General features: G+C 40.4%; 1 protein-coding gene across 1 annotated transcript in view; it reads right to left on the reverse strand.

Moving 5' to 3' along the window:
- Positions 1–758: 758 nt before the first annotated feature.
- CRYBG3 (crystallin beta-gamma domain containing 3) overlaps positions 759–27,162 on the reverse strand; it is a 68,260-nt gene continuing 41,856 nt past the window's right edge. Inside the window, exons 12-20 of the mRNA XM_059821352.1 lie at positions 25,637–25,763; positions 24,650–24,682; positions 20,572–20,681; positions 19,924–20,050; positions 10,870–11,009; positions 7,298–7,421; positions 4,896–5,054; positions 4,158–4,317; positions 759–2,715 (exon numbers count right to left, since the gene is read on the reverse strand). Of these exons, the coding sequence (XP_059677335.1) occupies positions 2,627–2,715; positions 4,158–4,317; positions 4,896–5,054; positions 7,298–7,421; positions 10,870–11,009; positions 19,924–20,050; positions 20,572–20,681; positions 24,650–24,682; positions 25,637–25,763 (1,069 nt within the window). The 3' untranslated portion in view covers positions 759–2,626. The remainder of the gene's footprint in view (positions 2,716–4,157; positions 4,318–4,895; positions 5,055–7,297; positions 7,422–10,869; positions 11,010–19,923; positions 20,051–20,571; positions 20,682–24,649; positions 24,683–25,636; positions 25,764–27,162) is intronic.

The following is a 27,162-nucleotide window of genomic DNA, read 5'->3' on the forward strand; positions in this document are numbered from 1 at the left end:
GCAATATATGTACTTTGCTACTTTCTGGTGCCAAATGTTACTTTTCTTTCCTTAGCTTTGGGAAAATGGGCATCAGGAAAAACAAGTAAGCTGCTCATTGTCCAGTGAGCCACAGCGACATGTCTGTGGCTGGACAGAGTCACTCACAGTAACACCAGAGCTGTGGTATCCCCTTTCCTCTGGATATATGCCTTAATGTGGAGGACATCTAAAGGTACACGTGGAGCAGGCTCCAGGACCTTGGGCAAAAACCCATTAACTTGTTTATTCATTTGTAAAGTTCACCAGTAAGAAAAACCATTTGTTCTGTTTGTTTGCCCTGAGAGAAGAAAAGCTTTTCAGGAAAAGCTGTGCATGTTGTTTCCCAAAGGGGAGAAAGACTTTGCCCAAGAAACCCCCTTTCCTCTCAGATGCTGCCACCACTGGAATAAACTAACAGTAGTGTTTAACCTCTACCTCCCCCAGCACCAATTTAATGTGAAAGTAACCCAAACCTGTAACTGGAATCTGTATCTTCACTGTTCACTTGAGTGGGTTTTGATGGGAGTAGTGCAGTTATTTTAATACTTGAACATCAATGTTTAATATGCAAACTAATGCATATTCAATATACTTATCCCTTCAATAAGGTATTCAATATACTTATCCCTCTTTTTTTCCATTTGAAAGGAAGTATTTTTTGACATCTGCTAAAAACTATTGTTGTATTTAGTTTGTTTAAAAAGAAACCAACAAGCAAAATATTTCTCCTAAAAAAAGTTTTATACAATTAAAATATACATGCTTAGCATTTTACATTCAAGATTTCTTTACTTGGTTATGTAACACTGACACACCAAATGTGATATAGTCATTCTTGGTTTAGAAGACTAGAACTTTTTTTTACACAGGCTTTTAAAATTTCATATGGAAAGCAAGTCACACGTGGAACAGTTGATATACTGACTTACATAAAAAAAGCTGAACAAGTGCTTTAGTTGGAAAAATATATACATACATTTGAAGATCTGTTACTTAAACAGCAGATTTATGATCATTTTAGAATGTAAAATAGTAAGTGCAAGTAGATTTTTTTTTTAAATAGTACTATATAGAACTCAATTTCATACAAAAATAGACATCCATATATTTTATTTCTGTGGCAAACTTAGGGTTATGTGTTTTCATTTGCTTGGGGATGAATCCTGTTTGAACACACAACTGGAATAGTTACAGCTTTAGGAAACTGAAGTATCTGTCTTTAGCTAACCTAAACTCTTTAAATAGTTACAGAAATACATACCCTGAATATACAAATAAGGAAAAAAAATACTACATTTTCCATGAAGTAGATTAATTTAGTGACGCTGAAATCAAATTAAGTTACCAGTGATCTAAGGGACTTCTCTTCCCCATCAGGTGTTCACAGCCCTACAACTAACTGTCTGCAGTTCCTTCTGTAGTTGTCAAGTGTTGAGTGAGGAACATGCTTTTCAAGCCTGCAACAACTGCAGTCCAACAAGGTATGTGGCTCTATCTGCCTCAAGTGACAGCTAGCAGGCTGGTTGCATAGTGCTAGAATTGAGGAAAGAACCGGCATGCCAAGGTCTGGACCATTATTCCAAGTCCTCATCCTTTGGGATAAGATGTACGTGCTGTCGATGAACCACAGTAATGTTAACATGCAGTTACGCTGTTCTTTTAGCATTAAGTAAGCATTGAAATGCAGGCTGCTAGCACCTTTGAAAATACTAGGGTGAGTTATTTTCTGAAGGAAGACATGGTTTCAAGACCAAATTATGTTGTATTAAATTAATCTATATACATCAAAACAAAATACAGCTAGAGTTAAAATCATTACTGCTCTAAATGCAGCTAGCCCTTGTAGAAGTCTAGCCTGACCCAAGACCATTTAGTCTCTTTTGATACATGCACATACGGCTCCATGTTAAAGGTGACCTTCAATGATAACTCACCATTTCATGGGTTGGAAACAGGCCATGGATCAGCAAAACTAGTTCCTCAATCTGGAAATTTGGTATTGTTAAAAGAAATGAAGACAAAGGCCTACCAGTAACATCAAGGGGGTAAAAGTCAGGCTTTCTCTACTGCCCCATTTCACACGCTGAGCTGGTAATTCCAGTTCAAAGTTGTCTTTATGAACAAAATAAATGGCATTTTAGCAAGATATATGATTGAGCTTCAGGATCGCTTGGTGCTTACACAGTTTCATTCCTGACATAAAAGTCCAACTCAACCTCTGTCAAGCTCATTAGTGCATTCATTCTTCAGTGAGCTCCCATCAGTTCTTGGGAGGAAGGTAAAGACAACATTTCTAAAGAGCCTTTCCCATATTATCTCTTGCAGTTCATATCCTGCAAAACCTATGTCTAGTCTTTTGCAATTACTTTCATAGGAGCAGCCTCTAAAGAATCAGCTTCCCTGCAGAAAGACATTAGATCAACCTCCCATCTTCCAGACTTGTGCAAAATTCAGTTGTTTTAGGAGTTGCTGCTTGGTATGAAAGAATACTAGTAGAGAGGAGTTGGTGTTTAAGGTTCCAGTGGTGTGTGACTTCAGTAGGTTTGTTTTTTCCCCTCTTGGCATTAGTAACCCACACGAAGTCCATCTGTGTGGTGGGTTTTACTCACAATATTTCAATATCCCATTTTTGTGAACGTTTGTCCTCTATCAGCTGATTCATAACGATGTGATTCTTGTCATAATAATTTCCTCCTTAAAAACAAAACCATGAAGGAAAAAATTTAAAAATAAATGTGCAGAAAAGTCTATGCATAATCTTTAAGAAATGTGACCATGTAGGAAAATTAGCTGAGAAACAGAAATTCCACGAGGTAGGGGGGCTGGTGTCTGCCCCTCTGCCTCTGTATGTTTGTCTCCTTCAAATGGTGACTTGTCAGCTTAGGCCCTGAGGAGCTCCATTAGTTAGGAAGCAGAGTATACCACAAACCAGAGTCCTCAAATGTACATTTGAGCACAGAAACAGCACCTCTGCTTTTGGCAGATCCTGAGCTCCTGCTCTGTGTCTGGATTTTTAAGGCACATACCGCTATAGTAGAAATACACAGATTCACAGACACACGTGAGATTATTTGATGTAGCATATCCATTTCAACCACAAACTTATGAAGCACTTAAAATAAAATTTCTCTCCTTAGAATACATGTAGCATAGAAATGACAGTGCATTTTTTATCATTAGGCCATAAATAAAAATCCACTAAAAGAAAGGAATGTTCTAAAGAGCTATCAAGTGGTATCTTGCTACCCCAGCCTTCAACATTGTATTTTGCAGTAACCTAGGCAGGTTACAGATACTGTTAGAGTTGCCGTTAGTATTACCAGTTGCATTTAATGGCTTTGTAGTAACTATTTATGAATTAGTAATGGTGCTTAAAACTCCTTAGTTCCGGAAGTGGAATGCTCTGTTAGAGCTGAGAACTCATTATCAGCAAGTTTGAGGTCAGATGTGTAATGGCCAGTAGGACATTCATTAAGAAGGCTGATGACTTCACCTGTGGGATGTGGCACTACCCTAGTCTGTAAGCCTTGTAGGGGTGTTAGGCTATCAATTAATTTACTTAGACCTTTAGTCTGAGAAGACAGCACCACAGAGCACCCCCCCACCTCATAACCAGCCACTGCAGTCACTGCCCCACTGCCATCCCTAGGGATAAAACCCTAGCGCCAGCAGCAGGGTTTGAACAAATTGTATGTGAAGAACAGGCATTCTCCAGTGAGGTAGTTCTACCATGATGGATAAATAGAAAGACTAGGACTTGAGCAATGACAATTTTAGCAGCCTGAAAACATTAGGAGTAAGCACTTTTCTCTTTTGGAGCCACACCTATTCTGCGGCTGCTTTTCCTTCACCATTTTGTCTTCTGTAACTTGCATTTCTTGCCATCAGCACTACTGAACTCCCTCAAGTAAAATAGTTGATCTGATCAAAATAAACCTCTGGGATCAGATGAGTAAGGTTCCCCCTGCCCTGTTTTTTCTTGTCCCGCTGTCAAGCAACTGGACATAAACCTAACATGAAAGATAGGATTCAGTATTTGACCTTAGGTACAAAAAGAGCTGGAATATGGCAATTAACCTCAATCAAAAAACGCACTTAGAACATGTGAGGTTTAGTTAATTTTTAAAAAAAAATACCTTTAATATCAAGCACCAGTTGGTCGCTGAGGTATGAACTGATGGTTCCATCCTCATTGAGTCTCCACTTCTGCCTGTCTTTCCCATGTTCTGCCCAGAGCGCGACTTTGGCCCCAGGCACATCCCTGCCACCAATGACATCCAGACAGGCATTGTTAGCCTAAGGAACAAGAAGAGAAGTGTCTCGGTTTTGTGTCTAACTTGTTTCTGTTTCAGGCACCGAGCATACTGCAGTAATCGTGCTATAGCTGGTAACAAGCCTGGCAAGCAAGCTAGGAACAGATTATTCAGCAATTGACCAGTTGCTTGATCAAAGGTGGTGGTCTTTGTTACTTCAGGCATTTCTTATGTTAAATCATCATCTTTTTATATTAGTAACAGACCACCAAGGGCAGCATTAATACAAAGTCACTTACTTTCTTCACATACTACTTTTCAGAGAAATTCTTAACTCTTTAGAGGTAATAAACTTGTGACAAAAACCACATTTCTACTTCCAGGAACATCAGTCCCATTAGACAGATATGAAAAGTGGTCCAACTTGCCAAAGCAGGCAGATCAAATCTGTCTATACATAGTAGGAGTTATATATATAGTTACAAGAGTTTTGGTTTAAGGTGCATGGGAGAGGCCAAAAGCTATTCCGGTGTTAATGCTAGCCGACAGTAAAAGCAAGAAGTGAAGGTAAAAGGACAGCAGCTGATACAACCCACCCACTTCCAGCATCTGGAAACTCACCTTGGATTTGAAGAGCCCACGACAGTAGTGCCAGATCTGGGTATTCTTGCCATTGTATGGGGACGCGCACACTGATGTTGCTCTTATATCTGCTAGGCTTCCAGTGACTGTCAGATACTTACCTTGGGCTCGGTTCTTCACTCTGAGGTACACTGCTGGCTGAAATAGTGTGAAGGAAGATAGTTATAACACAGAGGTGAATAAAGTCAATGTGAGAATGCCTCCCCTCCATCTTACATGAGTTTTCTAAAGTGTATGTTCCATTTCCAGTTTCAGACGAGGATGTTCCACATTTTTTTTGTTGGAAACGAATGTGCATGAAAGGCAGCCTTAACTTTTTCACAGGCAGATAGACAGCTGTAAGCAGGAATGGCAGATATATTTTTTAAATGTATTTACGTTTATAGAACTAATTCCTGTGATATGCAAATATCTCTAGTTCAGCACATTTCACTCATTCCAATGCCAGTAAACGGGCTGTAACTCCACAAGCTTTGTATTCTCAGGACACTAGACTTAGTGAGGCATGTACCCAGCAACTTCAGCCTCCGTTAACTGAAATATATAGCAGGAAGTTACACCATGGCTTTTGAACATACATGGAAAACAGGGTACTGACTTGGCATCTTCATTTACTCAAAAAATGCAGAGGTTTTGTAGGGCTGCTACAGGGTTCGAGCTTTGCTTCTGTTATTCCCTGATTTTGGCACAAATAGCAGTATAAATGGCAGCTCTGCCAGAACCCCAAGTCAATCACCGTGTCTTCTTCCAAGAGCTTTGAACCTCCCGTTTTTCATGTTGAAACAAACCCTAAGGTAGACACAATAAAGCCTCTCTCCCACCAAGCATCCATAAACTAAATCGTATCAGTGAGTATCATGTATAGTTGTTCTTTACAAGGAAGGGATTTTATTATGAAGTCACTGAGCAAAATTGCGTCTCATCTTGCATGAGTTTCAAATGTTTTGCTTTTTCTTGCACTACCTATTACTCTGGCAGAATTGAGTATTTTCGTAATTTGTAATGGAGACAGAAGGAAGAAATATAAAGTGGTGCAGGTTTGTAGTATTACTCTAGTGTCATAAAAGTGACAATGTGCCCACAGAAACATCAAGCACAGTTAGCTGACTGCACAAACTCAAGGAAGCCCTCAGTTTGCAGCATTTAAAACAAAACAAAACCAAAAAAGTAAATCACACAAACCCCAAATGCCAAAAGTCCCAGAAAAGCAGCTGAAGTAGGCTTTCTAATACTACGCACTGTTGCAGTGTAAAAAAGGATGCTACCAAATACGAAAGCTCTCCAGAGTACTGGCTGAAGAAAGAATTCCATTTTTAAGATCAGCACACATTATTTTCATTATTATTTGCAAAAACAGAGCCAAAACAGGATCCTTTGGTAGTTAGCACTTCCAAAGAATTCCAGGGAGCTGTCAACTTCTTAGACTAATAAATCATTGTGTGTGGGGGTGAATCCTTTTCTTTTCCAGAGGGGGGGAGGGGGGACCAGATAATGCATAATTAATTACAAAGATTATTACTTTTGTTCACTGCAACATTTCCCCAGTTGAATCTAGCGTTTAAGAATAAAGCAGCATATGTCACTTAAGTGGAAACAAGTGTTCTGTGAGAACCAGAGCTAATGAAAACTTTTCCAGCGAAGTTACTGCTCACATTCCGGGCCGCCCTCCCCTGTTCTTTTCCTGTCTCCCAAGGACGCTGCCCTCCCACAGCTGCGTGGCTTGGCACTCAGCAACATGTGCTTTGACTGGTTTGGAGCTTATGTGTGTCACTGATTACCTGATGCGTCTTGGAAAGGCAGAGAAGCAGAATTGCACCTTCTTTTCTTTGAACAAGGGGCATTTATCTCAGTCTTACTTCTCTATCTACCTTTTCAAAGCTCCTAAGAACTCTGTGGTTTTGAGACCTGAATCTTTGAATGAGGTTGAAATTGGCATTACTTGGGATGAGGCAGAGACGGAAAACCTAGTGGGACTGCACAAAATTTTCTTTTGGAAATCCAGGCTACAGCACCATAAAATTTTTTCTTGCTTCCATTTATATTAATTATAAAACAAGTCAATATAGAACTGGTTTTCTCATTATTATTGTAAATGTAAAAGTAGAGCATCTACAGAACATGCTCATGAGCCATTCAGAAAAACAAACTTGGCTCCAAGAAACTAGGAATTATTTCCCTTTAGGAGCCTAATATAGATCTCAGTAACTGCCACTGGAGGAATTTTCTGCTTCAGTAATCTTCCAGTAGGTCCTTCTGGCTGTCATCATTTGGCGTGATTTAAGGAGTACAATGCACACTATTTATACTCAGTGCTAGAGCTGATACTTGTGCACTAATCCCTGTCCAAAAAAATTAATTGTCCTCATACGCTTTTACAGTACCTGCTTCATAGGACGAAGGGAGCCAATTACTTTCCAGCCACTGTGTTCATTCCAGTTTGAAATCTCACTGGGCTCCAGCAGAATCTGCTTTCCTAAAAAATTACATCCTTCATATGCAATCCACCTGGATACAGAAAACAGAATGTGAAAGACTACGTTAGCCATAGCAAAATTAAACTATAGGCTTGTGTTCAGGACTGTGCTCTTCAAAGCCCCCAAACCTCTCCATAGTAGTGCTAATATCAAACCTCTATTACCGTGCCACAAAATGCCATCCATTTCAGTGGTTTAACTGTTTTCCGTCTAAATTAAGACCCTTTTCCTGTTTGTCTGGCTGAAACAAGTAAACTCCACTCCCCCACTCCCCCTCCTGCCCCCCGCAATTTTTTCCAACAAATATGAGAACCCCTGCATGAACTCAGATGGGAATAATGCAGGTTTCAGTGGGCATGCATTAGGAAACTCAGAAGCCACACACCAGGCTGCACTACTTAGAGCTTTGCCTGGCTGTACATATTAATTACAAGAGGATCTTGCCCAATGTTTTCTTTTGTTAAAACTTTTTATAGCTATTCCACTTGTCTGAAAACACATACAAAATATTTACTCCAAAACCTATACATTGCTGTAACAGACTTTCCTGTAGTGAATATACCTGAGCCATGGACATGGCTGAATCCTTTAACACAGAGTTCAAGCACCAGCGCATACAGACCCCTTGTTATCTAGGCATCTGCTCAGTAAATACTGTGTTGCTGCTTACAAAGGCAGCCTAAGGATCACAGATCAGTTTTGTTCATATCAATAGCACATTGTTGTGCAGACAGTGAATCCAAAACGCTTGACTCATTAACTCATCTGAACACAAAGCAAATACTGGTTTCCCCACATTACCTGTTTTACAGGTCAGCTGCCAAGAACATGAGGGATGACTGCACTCTAAGTCAGTGGGAAAACATCCACAAACAGTGCTCACAGCATCTGTCATTTACTTTTCCACATTGCACGTAATTCAGAGAAACTGACAAGCAGCCTTGCTCAGGACTCCACGGAGGCTAAAGCGTGCCGACTGTGAACTGCCTCGTAATGAGGCTGTAGCACTGTTTTTTCAAATTAAGTCCCATACCTCCTGACTAACAGGTATTCAGAGCAGCCTGACCACCACTGTGTGTTCCTTACGCTTCTAACACATTCCTGACTTTTTTCTTGCGATGCTTTCTGTCAAGCCACTGAGAATTCACAGTTAATGTTGTTCATGGAGCATCAGTCTTATTTGAAATGCAGTTTCAAAGCAGACATTTATAGGAAACGGAGAGGGGAAAGACTGTTTACAGTAATAACCATGTGAAGCCAGGTTGGGCTTCTGGCATTCAGCGACACAGACAAAACTCATCTCGGCTCTCACGCAGACCAGCAGCCTCCGCTGTGCCATCCTTCCCACACCTCAGAGGACCTCAGCCCCCAGCCCCCTTTGCCAAGCCACAGTCCAGGCTTGTGCCACTTCTCACTGAGGTGGTCAGTTGGCTCAGGATCCTTGTACCTAAGCCTGGCAGCAAAATGCCATCGGTCTATTTACATAAAGCTTTGTCATTTGTCTAAAGCTGACAGTAGGTTTCGGGGCAAGGAGCCAAAAAACCTCAAAATCCGCCTTCCTGAACTCTTGATCACAGAAAAGGCAAACAAACCCTCTAGGACATCTCACAGACTTCCCACGATCACCTGCCACCCTCAACCTTTCGGCTACCTATCTGCAGTGTGGGATAGGGACAGGCTGTGGAGGTGTTTCCTATGGAACATCACATGGAGCTCAGAGAAAGCCCAGCCATTCTGCCCTGAGCCTTCCCAGAGACAAGGAACCAGCTAACCTGGCTTAGATACTTAGAAATTAACAGGAAGATGGAGAAGGGGCTGGACTGTTGTGCTCACTCTCCCGTGCTTTTCTATTGTGTGGTCCCAAAGCCATCACCCTTCCTTTACAGCCAACTGCACAGGCTAAGTGGTTTAATTTCCAGAGAGGGCAGAGAAAGCTCAGAAGGAGACATTCCCCAACAGGACACACTTTAGACCGTAACAGCTCCACAAATGAACGTATGAAGATTTACACACTCCCACCAGAAATAAGTCAGTTGTTCCTCCCAAAGGCGGCCTTTCCTCTTCCAAACTAGCACAGACCACGGGGAACGTGCGTACGTTGTCCTCAGCCTCAAACAGCAGCTGCTTGTCACTCTCACCTGGGGCACCTCAAGACAACAGCAGCAGATGATCACGCTCTCTATATATTTTCAGCAAGGGCTCGGGATGGAAGTGGCACAGATGTTACGGACTAGAATTTACAGTGAATTGGCAAAGCTCTGTGGGGAAGCTTATATTCACTACGGACCCACAGCTAAAGTCAATCGCCACTGACTGCTCTTAAAGAAAGGGAGGTTCAATCCTTAACCAACCTTTCAAGAAAACACTTATGTGAAATTCCTGAAAGAAAATAGTCCTCTGGAGCATTAGCTAGGTTAGGCTTAGCCTTTGTACCAACCTCAAGGAGAGGTCCTCCAATCAGAGGAGCAGTGTTATCACAGATACCCGTAGAAGGGTTTTGACTTCTAGATGGTAAGAGACTAGATGTGTTTGAAAAATTCGTCATAAGAATCACAACAGAGATATATCTAAGCTGTGAACAGTCTATGCTAATTCCTTGCCCAGTTAGTTCAAATTTTGCATTGTTTTGTGTCATCCCGTAAGATCTCTCAAGAAAATGACAGCCTTCTCTATGTGAAAACGGTGGGGAAAAGGTTAAAAATAAACACAGGAAATGTGTATCACATTAGAAGAACTGCAGATTCCAGTCAGTCTCAGTTGCAGGATGAGAATCTGCAAGTTATTTGTTGCTGTTGAGGATGTGGAGGCTGAAAACCTGGGTGAGACAGAATGCTGGGGAGTTTCTCCAAAAGGTGAAAGGGAGACATGTGGAAGAGGTTAGAAGGTCACTTCTGCAGATATAAAATGGTTTTCACAGAAGACCCTGGGTGTGCGTTCACACTTATGGAGGGGGGTTAAACTAATAACAGAAGCAAATTCCTGTTCCAGCTGTCAGATCCGCCCCGAGCTTCTCTCAGAAGCTGCTGCCTCTTTGGCAGCTGATGAGCACATCAAGCTTCACTGAACCACTGCAGTAGTTTAAGTTAAATCACTGCAGTTTATAGCTGGTATTCTACAGCTAGTTAATAAAAGGCAGTCCAAGTTTACTCTACCTGTCTTTGTAAGTCAGCAATCAAAACTTACGTACTTTTGGTTCCTGGTTTGAACAACAGGCTCTATTGTTCGTTACTGTATAGGGATAAAAGGACGATTCTTACAGGGGGATATACACCCTCTGCCCAGAGTTTTTGTTCATTTTGGGTCCTGATACAAAAAGTGGGTCTAGCATTCAACCACATTTTAGGATTTTATATTGTCTCAACATAAAAGTTAGAATGTAAAACAGATCCTATGAAAAAAGGCAGTAATTGGGAGAAAATGCATGCTCAGTATTAGCTCCTATAATGCAAAACTGACAAGAATATTTCTTCCATACTTACAATCCACTTCTCACCCATACAGACTGAGTGTAAAAATGAAGGTCCTCGTTCAAAACAGAATTGATGGGTTCACTGAAGTGCAGCTCTCTGCCCTTGCAGCATTCCAGAGCAAACAGACTGATGGAGGGCTCAGCAAAAACCTGGGGTGGGGGGAAGGAGGAAAAAAAAAAAAGCAAAGTTTTACTAGGAGTAGTCCAACTTCAGTTGCTAGGCCTGTTGCACACATTTGCACACTTCAGTTTAATTTCCGCATGCTTCTGGGTTAGATCATGCTCCCTCAGCAAATGTAACAGCAAGGAAAAAAAATGTACATCCACCAACAAAGCACACAGAGCTGAAACATACTGGATTTATCAGTGGCTTTGTCATCAGAGTATAGTGCCCCACTGACATAGGACAGTGAGTCGCTTCAAGACACAGAGAGGCCTCTGTTTGCATTTGGAAAATCTCTTTTTGATCAGGTTTGTATCATCAAGGCCTTGATTCCTCTTCATAAATCCAGTTAATTTATTTATTGATGGAACAGGTTACAGCAGTAGTTTTCAGGGTGATCTGCAGATTGCATCTAAAGTAGTGAGGCAAATCACAAGTCTATTGTCCATAGACTTCAGTCAGCAGTGGTTCACTGGAAAAATCTTAGGGATCTAACAAATTGGAAAAGGTTAAAAACGTCAGAACTAAAAAGTTCTCAATGTTTTTAACAGACGCTCCTATTTTTCTTCTGACAACCTTAAAGAAATAGTGTAATTAGTAACCCCTTCAATCTCATGTAGAATTTAAACATTTTTAATGTCCTTTTCTACAGTTGAGAGATTGCCTATGAAAGCAAATACAAAGTTCAGTTTGCACAAAAATGTGGTCCAGCTGTAAGATGAGCAGAAAAGCACAGAGGGAACAGATAGACGTAAATACACAAAGTCTGTGCCTTAGTACAAGGAACACTTGTACAATTTTCCAGCGTTTTTCACCTAAAACTGTAAGGGAAGTACCAGAACCAAAATCATAAGCACTTGTAATTTATATCTTGATGCAGCTGGTAAAGGAAGAGGGACTAGGTAACTGCTTCAAGTAGCAGCCTGTCCAGGGAAGTCATGTTGTTCTTAGGAGATGTTACCCTGAGATAGCCAGCCCAGCAAAAGGTAGGATTTCTTTTGCAGCAAAGACATGGCCTCAGGTGGAATGAATGAAACAAAACCTGGAATTAAAGTTGACACAGGCACTGAGTAATTAAGAGAACTTAACTTTCATGTCTGAAGAGGCACAGGTATTGTAGTGAAGTGTCTCTGAAGAGCTCAGTGGTGATTCAGGACTTACAAATTTACTGGCACTCTGCACTTGGTATGTAGCCTGTTGTTCAAATCCTGCCTCAGAGAAATTGCTTTCCTCTGCCAACCAGTGCAGGGACAATGTAAGTCATGCAACATTGCATGGACAGGGAGTTTGCTGAGACACTTTGAAGAAGAGCCTGGGATAATTCATCTGGAGAGATTTTTAAAGCCCACTGCACTCCTAAAAAACTGTTACCAAACAGAAAGAGATTAAAACCCGTAACATTTTTATTTTGGAATGTCAGTTCTTCCCACTTGCCTTCTGCTGGATGAGGTGGGTCAAATTTACAGTGGGTGTCTGAAGGCTTACTTGGAAATCTAGACCAGCAGACCTAGTGCAGGCAGCTACTTCTCAGGTTGCTTTGCTCAGCAAAGCAGTATCATCACACTCCAGTTTGCAAAAGCCTACTCCCTTGGCACTGGCTTTCACCTGAGTGCAGACCACAAGCCATGTCCAGAACAGGTCCAACAGAGAAGATTTTCACAAGTGCATTAGTAAGCATGGGAAACACGATTTGGCATCCTTGTTGTTAGACATCGTTACCAAACCCTAAAATTTATCCTGCTGTTGCAATATGCAATACGTTGAGACAAGGACACTGTACTAGGTGGACAAGTCATCTGATCTAGCATATCCATTTATACACCAAGAATCAGAACAGCAAATTGGTGAAATCAATTAAAATTACTCTAGCTGTCATGTGGTTGAGACTGTTTGAACTCAATGGGCCTGAGAAAGCCCTGGCTGGTTGCTCAGAGTCCCAGCCTGTCATTATGCAGCAGACATTGCATCTATGACACACACACACAGCTCCCCCCCCGATCACAAGGACTGATACCACCTTTCCAGTGAGTCCTCAGAAGGACTCCACTGATCTTGGCACAGATGTGAAGCACAGAAAAAGAAAACATGCTGCTGTCTCAAGCACTGAAGCGCTCATATTTCCATAACCATGTATAGAGCAATGAGCTGATTACTCACTTTATATACCGTTTTACACCAACAGCTGGCAGCAGTGACTTGGCCTGGCTTTTTTCTCTGATTTTGTTTTCATAGCTCCATGGAAACTACCAACAGTAAAAAACAAGGTTTTGAGGCTATGCTGTTGCACTTACTACAGAGACATTGTGATCCCACCCTTCTTCCTTCCAGAATGCTGAGGTGCACTTTCCCCCATTTACAGGCTGAAGAGTCACCACTGGTAGGTAAGCGTGAGACTGACAGGATCAGCTTGCTTCACCAAGGCCCAGTCCTGACAGGCCAGGGAGGAACGGGGCTCTCCGAGAGCCAGAAGAGCAACCAGGCGGACAATACAAGAGGAGACAACCTCCAGCTGTGGTGTTGCTTTAGGTGGACCCCAGTCCCTGATTTTGAAAGATGAGCTAAAGACATCTACATTTACCCTCAATTGGCAAGTCATTGCCATGTCTAGGTCAGGATTACCTTAGCTTCCTTTCGTAGTTATTTCAAGGAAAATACCCAGAATGCCATCCTTTGGGGAAAGCTTGCCAACTGCGAGAATGACAAAGCACTAAAGAATTACTTAACCTGATCTTTGTGCATTAAGGAACTAATTGCCTTGCTTAAACCAGCACCAATAAAGTTTCAAGAGGTTTTGCTTGTCCTGTTTTTTAATGCCAGTGTCCAGGGAGAAACTTGAAGAGATTTAATATATTCAAGAGGCCAGTGATTAAGAAGGGCTATATTTACATAGCATTTCAAGATATAAGCAGCCTTGTGAACTGTTAAATACAGTGATTTTCTTTACTTAACAGGTGTGGTAGTCTATGGCTAGTACAGCACGTGATGCCATGAAAATGACACAGCTTATTTCCCTCCCCACAGTATGATTTCAGGGGCTGAAAGGTAAGCCATGGAAATCAACACACTAAAAATCTCGTGCACAGTTCAACTCAGCTCAGACTTTCCCCTCAATGACTTCCACATTTTTTTAACAGAGAGAAGCTGTGCACCACAAAGTTTTCACAATTCAGAACAGAATTTTATACTTTACCAGTTCAGAAAAAAATGCAGTGCAAGCCCAAAGTGTTTGATACTAAACAAAGATCAGTGCAAGCTTCCTTTCAAATGCCTTTTGTTTGCAGTACGAGGCTTAGGTGCTTGACCCACTGAAAAGCAATAGTGTACAGACACAAAGAAGCTAACCAAAAGGTACTACAACTGAAAACCAAGTGCAAAAGTCAATTTGCACACATGCGTATAATAAGAACAAGTATAGTTTTAGCTATGGATAACATATGGATATTCATTATGATATTGTGAAAATTATTACTAGTAAAGCCTTCTGAGAAGGGCTCACCCCAAAAGGTATTTTTCCTCACACCTGTTTTCGCAAACTTAGATGGGAAAGCCTAATAAAGCCAAAGAAAGAAATCCATGGGGCCGGACTGAAGCATGACTGTAACCCAGTCATGGCAAGGGTTGGTATGTTTCCCCACTTCACGTCCCTTCTGACCTGTTGCTACGCAAACAGCATTCACCAGAGCCTTAACTGGAGGAGACTCCACAGCTGTATTACAACATCCTTGGAAAAAAATCTTTATTCTTCAGTCTTGGCTAATTCATCATTCACAACTGCCTTTACTGAAGCTGCGCGCTCGCCTGGCAACTCCCTTCAGTGTGGGAAGGATGCCTGGCTGAGAGAGAGGAACATGGTGCTGGATGACAGTAACACCCATGGGCCAGTCCCAGCCACACAAAATGACTCACTGCCTGGCCCTGGGAAACACCAATTAATTTTTGAATCTGATTTAATTATTTGCCTCACAGGAATGCTGGGGAGATTAGTTAACACCTGTATTTAACTTAGAAAAGATAATCAATATAGAAATACAGGAGTTATCACAATTGATCAGAGCAAGAATAAGGAATGCCTTAAAAGGAAAAAAAAGCACATTGCACAACCTGCAACACAGATCTCGTTTTTGTTTTTAGAAACTATGAGACTGGTTTAACTTTAGGGCTGAAGTTAATATTTTAGAAGGAAAACTAACTGGTCACTGCAACAATCCTGGATACTCTTGTCCATGTAAGTCACACCAATTACAGGGAGCTTGACAAAACAACATGCCCGAGAAAAGGCAGCATTAGAGCTGAGCTCCCCATTGTAAGAACAACTTGTAAGGGTCTCTATGCCAAAAGATTAACCTCTTCAAGCAATAAACACTGGCAAATGCCCCAATAAGCAACCATGGCCCGACAAACAGCCCAGCTGACTTCATCCGCTCTCCTGCTGCCAGGCAAGCGGCCCACGCTTCCGTTTCGTGAATTCACGGCGATGCAAAAGGCAAGTACTTGCTGATGCAGGCATGGAAACCTGCACCTCTGCAGCAAATGCAGCAACCCTTAACCTGTGCTATGCTTTTAGCCACTTGCAGAATGGCTATTAACAATACCAGCAAATTTCATCAACAGGCTTTTCTTAAAGGGTGCTTTGGAATTTTCAGATGAAAGGAGACGATGAGAGGCAAGTTTCATGAGTTCCAATGTTCCTACTACTACTAAATAGATGTGAACCCTTCTAATGTTAAGTGGGCTTCCAAAGCATGTAACTGCCTGTTCACTTACAGAAATACGTACCCGTGAGATATACTTCTTAGTATATTTTCCCCATTTATAAAATAGTACATGAAAAAGAATCATTGGTCTTTCAGAAGCATTCCCCTTTTCAGAAAGGAAGGGGCTATGTAACATATCGCTATTCAATATACAATCTAGATTAATACATGGCTATTGCAACACTATTTTTCTTCCCAGAATACCAAAACTGAAGCACATTATTTTCTCATTATCAAGGTACAAATATGCTTTGTTCCTTCTTTGTATCCTCTCATTAACCTATAGCTTTTCCTAAGTGCTCCCAGAAGGACAAAACAGTTCAGTCTGAATTTGAGCAAAATGGAACAGCAGGGAAAAAATACAGGTAGGGTCTCCTAAAGATTTAGTTCAAGTATTATATGCCTCAGAGAATAAGCCAAGATGGGAAAGAGGTTCCTGGGAATAAGGGAACCCACTCTCTTTATGAACCTGCCTAACTTTTGCTTTGCTACGTGCTGAACAAACAGTAGAGGAAACTGGTTACAAAGATGTGCTTAATTCCACTATGACACCAGTGCATAATAAATGGAGAAATAACCAAAGTGGAACCATGTTAATTTGAATTTCTTGAGAAATGGGGGAGTGTGCGTGCAGAAGAGGTGGGGGCAGCATGCTATACATAAATGACAACAACTTCACTTTTCAGCAGAGAACCCATAGAACATCCCTCCAAGAGCTAAAGGTTAGAACAAAAGCTAGCCAACCTAAAATACTATCATCACACTGTCAGTGGTCAGACCATCACTAGTCTGATCCTGTTTTCTTATCCAAATCAATTTTGCGTTGCTCTGAAAGTTTTGGGGTTTTTCTATTTTAATTGAGCCAACTCAGTGATTTAGAAAGAGATTTTTCATTTTGTTAGGTAATTACGCTCTTAGGCAAATTATATTTCTGGAAATTTTCACACTAAAAAGTCAAAAGTTTACTTTCCTTAACAAAAAATAAATTCCTCATTTTTTCATTTAGAATGTTTGCTATATTTGTTTGCAAATATTTTGTTTGCATCAAAGCTGCATTTGCCAGAGAACAAACTACTCCCTCAAATCATTTCCTTATCTTCAAGTGGTTGATCTATTTTCAAAAAAATCAGTCAAGGCTTTGCAGAAGTTCTTAGCTATTTCATATAGATTAAGGCATTACTGTTACCTCACTCAGCTACCTTACAGTGTTGTTCCAAAAGCAGACCCATGCCATGAAGGAGTACTACAAATAGGTAACTTTAATCCTCAAATTCTCCTTCCAAAATGGAGAGCCCAGAAATCTTGTGGCAGCTGACAACATCCAAAAAGCCCTCAAAACTGTTACAGGTTTTAAGTGAAAACTCAAAAAGTTACACTGAAAGTACTGCTACATGCAATAGCAAAAACATTGCTAGATGTTCCTTTAAGTTACTAGAACAGATAGGAACAGAAAGGGCATCTTGATTCAGGGTCAGATGCAGAATCGGTGTGGATGCCCAGCCAAGCTGCACCCCCTGCAGATGTCAGTGGCCTGTGCTGACTGCTTCACAGCGCCTTTGGAGTTAGCCCCACACAAAGAATCTGTATTCTTACATACATCCTTCAGATAAAGGCCCAGAGTTGGGACTTCACTCAGCTGTACAATGTCAAGTTAACATATAGTTAATTATCATTACAATCTTGCAAATTAGAAAGGGATTACCCAGATCCTGTGTCCCCATTTCCCCCAGCAGATTTGTTCTCCTATCTCAAAGGACTGGCTGATGGAGTCTACTTCTCAAATATATAGCTGGACCACACCTACACCAGTTAATGGACTTGGACTGTTTTCAAAGGCTGGTAACAAACTAGCCTTATGAGCCCTTTGTGCTGCTAAAAGTGTATTTTTTTTCCTCTCTGCCAGTGCCACACATGGGCCTCTACTTCTAGTCAACATCTGGGATGCAGAAACCTCACACGCTGAAGCAATCAATACATGGCTCCCCCCGGCGTGAGAGTCCTTCCAACAGTTACACTTGCAGCAAATACATCTCACTGAAAGGAGAGCAGGAGACAATGCAGGGCTTGGTGTCGGGGTTAAACACTCCCTCTTACACATGAGCTATCGAGATACCTTAGGTTTGAAATTAGGCTGGCATTTAAAGCTGAATAATGGCAGGGGTTCCCAACGTCACAACTGAATTCAATAAAGCTATACAATAATTCCCCTTGGGAATATGCTTGCTGCTCTCCTGAATGAGGTAACAGAAACACCTTGTAATAAAAAGGGCTCTGTTCCAAGAACAGCGCGTTGCAGACAATGCACAGAATTAACGATGGCTGTTTCTGACCACTGACCAAACTTACTGCTGCGTGCTTAACATCACATCTGTACTACACAATGGCTCTGAGCACTGTCCTGGGCGATTAGCATACACAATGTGTTAGGGGCCGATGAGGGCATTTCTATTTGTAAAACAGGTGTGGTTCAATAGCATTTTATGCTGTTTAGTGCCTCGATTTTGTGAAATACAAGGGCTCCCATTTGCAAGAGAGGAACTGAACTAAGAGGTGCAAGCCACTTAGAAAGTACAGGAAGACGTCTGTAAGCTTCCCACACACAGCCAGCCAAACACTCTTCTCCCAGGGCTTGGCCCTCCATAATCAAGGGCTGCCAGTAGCTTCCTACTACGCCAAACTGCATAGTTACTTCCCTGTGAGATTACAGGCTGGAGGATTTGGATGAGACCTACCATTTCATGTCAAAACTTCACTCTGATTTAGCAGAGCAGAGTCCAAAAGGCTAACGTGAAAGAGAGATCTTTAATCTGAAAACCAGGCTCTCAGCAGGTGGGAAGCTATAGCTCCACTGAAGTCACTGTATCTATGTAACCTAGTGAAAAGACCAGCTCTCCAACTCAAGTTGTATATTCTTCTCAGCATGCCCAGGGCTTTTGGTGGTTTTTTTTTTTTGTTTGTTTGGGGTTTTTTTTGTTTTAATCTGTTCACAAATGGAAAAAAGGACATAATACTTGAAGAAAACTGAACTGAGTAATCTTTGCAGTCTACTTTCGTAACAGTTACATTGCAGGGCACACGTCTCATAGACTGAGTTTGTGTTCTGTGATTGGGGAAGGAGGAAGACTTTTGGAGAAGTTGGTCAGTGCTAGAAAGGAGTGGGCAGAGCAGCCACTTGCTTCTCTTTTACCAACAGCGTTACGGCCAGCTTATCTTTGGTGCTCTTGCGTAGGAGCATACCAAGATACGGAACAAAGGCACAGACATGACAGCAAGACTCCTGAGGCATATGTCCTGTGTGCAGGATTACAATAGGATATACAAAATGCTGTATCTATCTCGTACTGGATAGTACAATGCATTCCTGTCCAATCTCCCAGCCATAGAGGTCCTTGTATCTCATCCTTACTGCTACAATAGGTCACTTGACTGCCAAGTTGTGTGCTTGGGTAGTACAACCCATGTGAACTGAAAGTCACATGAAGACTACATGCATGTGTAATAAGTACTTGTCCTGCATCTCAGAAGTCACCAAGAGAGAAGATGGCCACATGAGGTTTGGACTGGACTCTCTTATGTGTCATACACAGCTCACAGGCCACATGTGTGGTATATTATTCCACTTTATTGACCCATGATTTGAGATGCCATTAGGAGATCAAAACCTTTTTTATATTTCTGTAAAATAGTTAGTAAATTAAACAGCATTATGGCAAGTATATGCTACCTTGTAATTTCAATTTTCATGTCTTCTGTGTGTACTTTGCTCTAAGACTGAACCTTGGCTGTAGGCCTAATAAAAGAAGCCCTGTATGCTTAGGTGACGTGACAAAGTGTCTCACTGCGTAATAAGCTTGCTGAGCTGTATTATAAAGACCAGTCAGAAAAATAGAAACCAATGCAACTTGTAAAAAGAGAGCAATTCTGAGCCCGGAACACCCAAAAGCATGCGTCTACAAGTGACCACGTGCGTGCATGCACGCAGCCTGGCTTGTTCTAATCCAAAAAATCCCATAAGCCAAGAAAACAAACTTCACTCTTTTCCCCGAGTGGGAGTTTGTTTAGGACAAGCACTTGCTTCAGACATCTGACTAGGAAGAGTCCCAAAACATTTTTTTTTCCCCCCCCCCCCCCCCAATAAAGTCCTTACATATTGAATAGGCTTGAGGGATTTGATTGTAGCAGTCGGGCAGCCGCAGGAACTGAGGTCAATGTAGAGGCCTTCTTCCAGCACACAGTGATTGTCAGTGGTTTCCCCTTGGTAATACAGGAGCCAACTGCAAGAATAATGAAACAAAAAAGATTAGCTGCTCTAACTGCTTATTAACAGTAAGGTTTTTTTCAAGATTTAATATTTGCTAAGGAAATAAGGAATAAAAAATTTGTTTGTTCTTGTTAAGCTTAAAAGTAAGGTGACTTGAAAAGCTATGTGACAAAGCAACCAAAGCAGAAAAATCAAATCATGTGGTACAGAATTCTCAGTTCCAGAGTCAAACGACGCAAGTGGAATGCAGACACTTCTACTGTACCAAGTTCTCAAAATCTGGAATAAATTCTAACTGGAGTTAAAAAAAGAATCACAGTAACTGTGCAAACTTCCCAGAGGGAAAGCAAAATGCATACTACCCAAACCAATGACAGGACAACAGTTACTGAGATGCATTGCAAGACAAAAGGTCCAAGACATGATGGAATATGATGGGCATGTGTTATGCACTTCCAGCTATCTGAAATTTAGCAGCGTTTAAAAAAATTTTCATGTTACTTAAAATGGTGGCATGTAAAACAGCAGACTTACCATCCACGAAGAACCTTAAAAGAACATGGTATGAATGATGTAAAATCAGAAACTTCTGCTGTGAAATCTATACATGCTCCTTGGAAATGTGTATTACTGAAAGCTTTGAGCTACAAGAACAAAACAAAACAGAACCAATGACTAGAGGGAAAATGAACACATTATTATTAATGTAAACAGAGATAGCTGTGCTCTTAGAGAAGTATCCATTCAATTCACAAAGATACAATAAATAGAATGAATTCTCATATAAGGAATCTTTTACATTTCTACAGCTACATTATTTTTAGAAAGATCAAGTGTTTTTATCGTCTCTGGGCCCGGTACAGGATGGTTCCCAGTGATGCTAAGGCAGTGGCATCAAGCGTAAGTTCAACTGCAGTAGGAGAGGGCCCAGAGAAAACGAGAAGGCTAGGACTGAAGGATGTTATCTTCTGTCCAAAGTACCCCTGAACTGCAGCTAACTCTTGCTACAGCTCAGCAATCCAGTATTCAAAACAGGATGGGGAAGCACTGGTCAAAAGATACAGGGCTATTGTTGACAAAGTGCCTTAAAATTTTCTGTGACCACAGTGATTGCAGGTAGCTTCTCATTTAAAAACTAGCAGGAGAATTTCTGGGGGAACTGGGTACAGCCTGGTAGATGCACCATGAATTTGAGAAGTTCAGCTAAGCTGTTTTTACATGTCATGGTGAAGAACTTCAAGCCACTCTGAACCATACTCCACCAGTAAGATGTGATCAATTCACCCTGAAAAAGCAATACGGTTGAAAGTGTTGCAGCAAAAAAAAAAAAGAAAGAAAGGAAAAAAAAGTAGTATGATAGAGCCTATGATCTACAGCAAAGTTGCCTAGAATTCTGTACCCTTGGGCTGCCAATGTGTAGCTGAGGTGAATTTCACTTTAAAGCCTGAAAGAGAGGCTGGAAAAGAATGAAAAATTTAACTGTATCAAGAGAACAGCTCATATTCTGTAATGGAAGAAAAACACGATGGCTGTTGGAAGAGCTACTTCCCCCTTCATGCCCCAAATTGGCCTAGCTTCCTGCCAAAGAAAAGAAATGAAATGCTTTTGCCAGTACAGAGCGAGAAGGCCAAACACAAGTATCAGCAAATGATTTTATGGAAAAGCTCAGTCTATGTTTTTAAAATAAATGAGTATGTTTCCTGTTAGAAAGAACAAGAAAGGCTTAACCTGGTCTTGCATACTCTGACAGCAAATTGGAGAATGCAAATCAGCTATAATGTAATGAATAAAGTGTAACTGATTTTTCTGTAAATATAATTACACTGCTATGTCACAAAGCATTTATTTAAGCTGTAATTACATGGTATTTTCTACCCACTTATCTCAAAGCTCTTTATAAAAGAATATATAAATACACTGTCCTTCTTTCATGGGCCAGATGCTATGCAAGGCTTTTGAAAAGGATCTGTAACTCATTTTTATACAGAATATATCTAATAATGAATGGTGGTTTTAATTTAACAAAAGCTGGGGTGAAGTACTGATTCCTCAGTGAAAACACTGCATATCTGCAGTTGGTCTCAAACTGCAGATATCTCTACTTTGTCAGGGTTTGACATTACTATATGACGTTTCACTTCCTAAAAAGTCAACGGACAGCATGCTAAAATACGAATACAAGTTATTACAGCAATTATCTCCGCTTCCTAAATCATCTGTACAAGTCAGCTGCTATTGAAAGAGGCTTTGTTCTTGCTGGGCAAAACCAAGTTTTATTCTTAATAAATAAAATGAATGGCTTTTTAGAGTTGGTGATTTCAGACATTCTTACATTATATGTACTTTGTTTATTAGGAAGCCTGGCAGGAGGAAAAGGTCAGGGGAGTTACCGAGAGATTTAAGAAAATTTAGTTGCTTTTCAATTTCTGATGAGCAACTAAAAACAGAATTGAAAAAAAGACACACTCTTGTAGACAGTGAAAACATTTCCCTTAGCTCAGACATATGTTTATTAAAGGTGGGAGAATGTATAATCATTCAAAGTAACCGGTATATGGCTTATACAACGGTCAAACATTAGGATGCTTAAGGATTTGCCAGCTCATACGCACGATGCTTTGAAGTTCCAAAATAAGAGACTGTTGCATACATGGAAACTTTTATTTTACTCTGAACGGGAAATTTTTCATATTTATCCAAAAGACCATCTTTTACTTATCCTAAGTGATTAAATGTTTTCCCATAAAAACGACTCAAAATATGTCCCCTCCTAAAAGAACTGTAGCAATATGAATGATGTTCTTCGTTCCCTAGCTTTAGGGCAGAATCCTATGAAAACCAGGATTGTGATAAATCAGGATAGCATTTTTTAAAAAACGGTGTTAAGACTGCTATCAGAGAACACAAAAGGCAAAACACAATCTAGTACGTGTTCATATTTAAAGGTGACTGTGAATATACACACACAGAGGTTTTTTACATATTACTGGAAATAATAGTAAAGCACTGTTTATTGCAACTTCAAAGGTTTGCATTGATCTTAAAGGTCTGCAAAACTGGATTAAGGCACTCAAAGAACAGTTTTTGGGAGATCCTGAAAAAACAGAAGAGCTGAAGACGGAGAGAAAATTATCTTCAACTGTTTGGATCCCAACAGTGTCCTCTGAGTTGGTTATTTTATCTGGTATCATTTACCAAGGCCTTGCTGTGAACGTACTTGCAAGTCTTTGGATTTGGCCGCAAACTGCCATATGAATAGGTCTGGCAGGAAATCAGTGTTTAAGACTAAAATAATACACCAATTATGTCTTCAGACAGGAAACATTTCCTGTAGTCCTGGGTTAATCATAAAATTGTAGAACTAGAATACTTGGAAAAAAAGAAGGGTGTGGTCAACCTGCTAAGTAACACACAATGTATTTCCCACGCGCTTACGGCTATTACACCCACCCAAGCAAGAAAGAGCAAAATTGTATGCAGATGAAAAAATACTTAAGTTTTCTGAAACAGAACCACTGAGCTCTAAAGTCTCTTTTGTCTGAAAAAAGTCATGTTTCTTGAAATAAAGTTTTCCAAATTTGCTTAATTAAAAGCATGTCATAGAGAAAGCAATATAACCACTTAGATCCTATCACCCATGCTAGCAGCACACTCCAGGACAGAAAAAGAGAAATCAAATGACTAACGCAGGAAAGGAGGAGAGCCCTGTTGGGACAGAACATTGCGGGAGACACAGACCATGCTTGGTGATGAGCACAAATACTTAGAGAAGGTTTTTGTTTTAGAAAGATATCACAAAAGTACGTTAATGGAACATAAACTTGTAAGATACAGACCAAAACTGTAAAACCCTAAACTAACTCGTTCTTGAGACTAAAAGTGAATTATAGAGACCGCTTTCTCTTTATAAGTTGTCACAACTTTCAGGGAAATTGTCAGAATGTGTCGTAGAAGAGATTTATCATAGATTTATTATAATCAGGATGTGTTCATTTAAGGTCATATGCTACTGTAAGGAAAAGGGAAGCATGGAGCAAGTGGTACTTAAAGAGCTCCTTAAGGAGCGGCTATACATGCCTGGGAGCCTATGTAAAGCAGAGCTATCAGCATACAAGACTAAAAAACCCAACGTCCCCTGTTGATGCATCTGCAGGTTTCAAGAGTGCAGTTCAATTTTCTGCAGTTTTTACTTTCTTCTTCACCTCATACGTGAACAAGATAGTGACAAACCAGATACAATGCAAAACAATGGAAAGAAAATATGCCACAAATAGAAGGATGAATGCATGTGATAGTGAGTTTCCAGAAACAGGAAAGAAAGAAGAGGAAAATAAATAGCTATAGAGACCTGAAGTCACTCAAAACCTACTGAACTGCTTGCGTTTTTGAGGACAGAATACTAAAGGGTATGATCTGGAATAAAGTAAAGAACAGAACATTAGCAAACTTAACCTATGTACATCTACCAGTTTCCCCCATCAATGGTCTGCTGTATGGAGATGATAATACTGAGATATCATACAAAGTAACAAAGCAAGACAATTCAAGATTACCTGTATTTAGTTATTAAATGTAGTTTAGTACTAGAGACTGTTATATAATGTCAACATACCAAATGTGAAGGCTCATTCGTTCCAAGTGGTTCCTGCAATAATGAATATATATACATGGATATAAATAAATAAAATTAATTGCAATTAATCTGCTAAAAGACATGTCAAGTTCCTGAAATTTGTTAATTATGAACTCAAGAGCAGAGAAAAAACACACTTCTCAGGCTCTTGGCACAATTCTTTTCCCCAGCCTCTGCCATCATCTGCCTGTAAGCTCACGACTACCTGCCTGACTGTTCAGTGCCTTTCACGGAGAACTTGCATCAGTATTAATTAGTTCACATAATATGGATTGAAGTCCATGTAAATGTCTCTGCATTTATTTTTGAGTCTATTTCTTGAAAAAAAGACAGACTTAAAAACAACAGAAGACCGCTTAACATCTGCTCTTCAAAATCAGGTTAAATGTTCCTTTCCTGTTTTCAGTGCAGTAGTATCATTGATTATATACTTATTATTGAAGATTGTCTTTGTTTTGCATTAGTTTTGACAGTTCTGGCACTAATCTATTTGGGCAAGTTGCACTACCTTGGATTTAGTAATGGATTAAAAATATTTCCTGTCTTTATTCACTGTATGTATTACAAATATTTTAGCATAAAAATAATAATAAAAAAAAATCAGACCTCTATTGGTCCAGATAAATTCTCAAGTATTTTTATAGCCATTATCAATTAGGCATTATAAATTACTATGTTTTAAGCCAACTAGTCTTTCCAGGCCAGGTAATTCTTTCCATGAATGCAGTCTGCCAAAGGGAAGTTCTTATGAAGTTTCCCTGACAATGTTCTCAACAGATAGAAAGATCCAGAGCGTCCATTTCAGCCTCCATCCTGAACAGACTCACTATGTCATTCACAAGGGTCTTTAAATTGTTTCCAAGTAAACAGACAAATTGATTAAACAGCACAGCCCACATGTATGCTCTGAACTCCAAAGGTCTGATTTCTTACAAGTTTTCACTTTAACAAGTTCTGGTAACTCACCAACTTAATAGGTCGAATTGACATGATGTTTTTACTAGATCCTCCCCAGTCAAAGAAACATTTGTATTTTCCTTTCTCCAATACATATTGTTCTCCACAGAAATATTTCTGCTGATATGCGACCCACCTGGACAATGACACAAAACTTAAACTGAAAACGTAACATTTTTCTGTGTAGTTTGATGAAAATACTAATAGGTTAAATAGAACAATTTTCTTTGGACTTTTCTTTATAAGTCCATCTGACAGACAGTGTAACATTAAACCCAATGAGAAGCGCATATATGTCACACACTTGATTTTCTGCTTTTACTTTGCAAACACTACTTGGACAAACACACAACTTTGGGACTCTGCCTTTCTATCAAATATACAATCAGCATGAGATGATGCCTTGCTTAGAAGCCCAGAGGAAAGACAATTAACAAGTTTTTGAATCTCTCTCAGCTGAATCTTTACCTGTTCAGCCTCCTCCCAGACAGGTCTTTCTTCCAACTTTTCCAGTTGGATTTAAGAAAAATGGTGCAAGAAGTAAGAAAGGTAAATGAGGAAGCCTTGATGAGATAAAGCAAAAGCTTGCAATGGTTGGTAGTTCAAGCTTCTCCCATCCTGCTTTCCCTGCTGCGATTTAAGAAGAGAAAACCCCAACTATGTAACACCAAGGGTCCCTCTCTAGCCCTGCACATGCTCTTCGGCAGTGGCAGAAGTAGATGGAAGCTAGTTAGAGAGACACCACTAACTTAGCCACTTCTGGTGGTGCCTTCCTCTCTTAGTCACCCAGCACCTGGGACTGTTATATTAGGGATATTAGAGGGCATCTCCTTTCCAAGTCCTTTTTGCACCCGTTTATGAATCTGTTTGTCATTAATTTGTCTAATGCTCTTTTAAACCTCCTGGTGCTATCTGCTACCACAGCCTCCTTCAGCAAGTTCCAGAAATTCCCTGCCTCCAGTGTATAAAAGGCTTTTTGCTCCCCACCTCTAAATCTGTTTTAAAGCAATCTTCAGCTAGTTCTGTAAAGCATCCCCCAACTGTTGTCATGCAGGATTCTGTGAACGCTGCTTTAAGCTTGTCTACCACCTTCAGGGTTTTGCAGATCTCATTGTATCCCTCTTCAGCCATCTCTTCGCCAAATTGAGTCCCAGCCTTCCATCCTTGTATCTCATCCTCATGAGACACTAATATCCAGTTTCTACGTAAGCAGTTAAAATCCCCCACTACTGCTACCTGTCGTAAGTTTGAAGCTTTTTTAGTCTCACTTAATGGTTGCTGATCCCTATCACCATCACCATTAGGGTAGGTATGACAATGTTAACACTGCACTTTTAAAATTACTATTAAAGTCTGGAATTCCCACCCACATGATTCCATAGTGCTCTTTTCCCATAACGTATTTTATGTATTAGCACTTGATATCATTATTCATGTACAGCACCACTCCCTTGCCTATAATAGCTTACTCTATCATTCCTAAAGAGCTGGTAGCTCCTCTGCTTATCCTTCCTGTGGATCTCTGTGGTATCTGC

This window comes from Gavia stellata, chromosome 1, assembly GCF_030936135.1.
Source record: "Gavia stellata isolate bGavSte3 chromosome 1, bGavSte3.hap2, whole genome shotgun sequence".
Classification (NCBI taxonomy): Eukaryota; Metazoa; Chordata; class Aves; order Gaviiformes; family Gaviidae; genus Gavia; species Gavia stellata.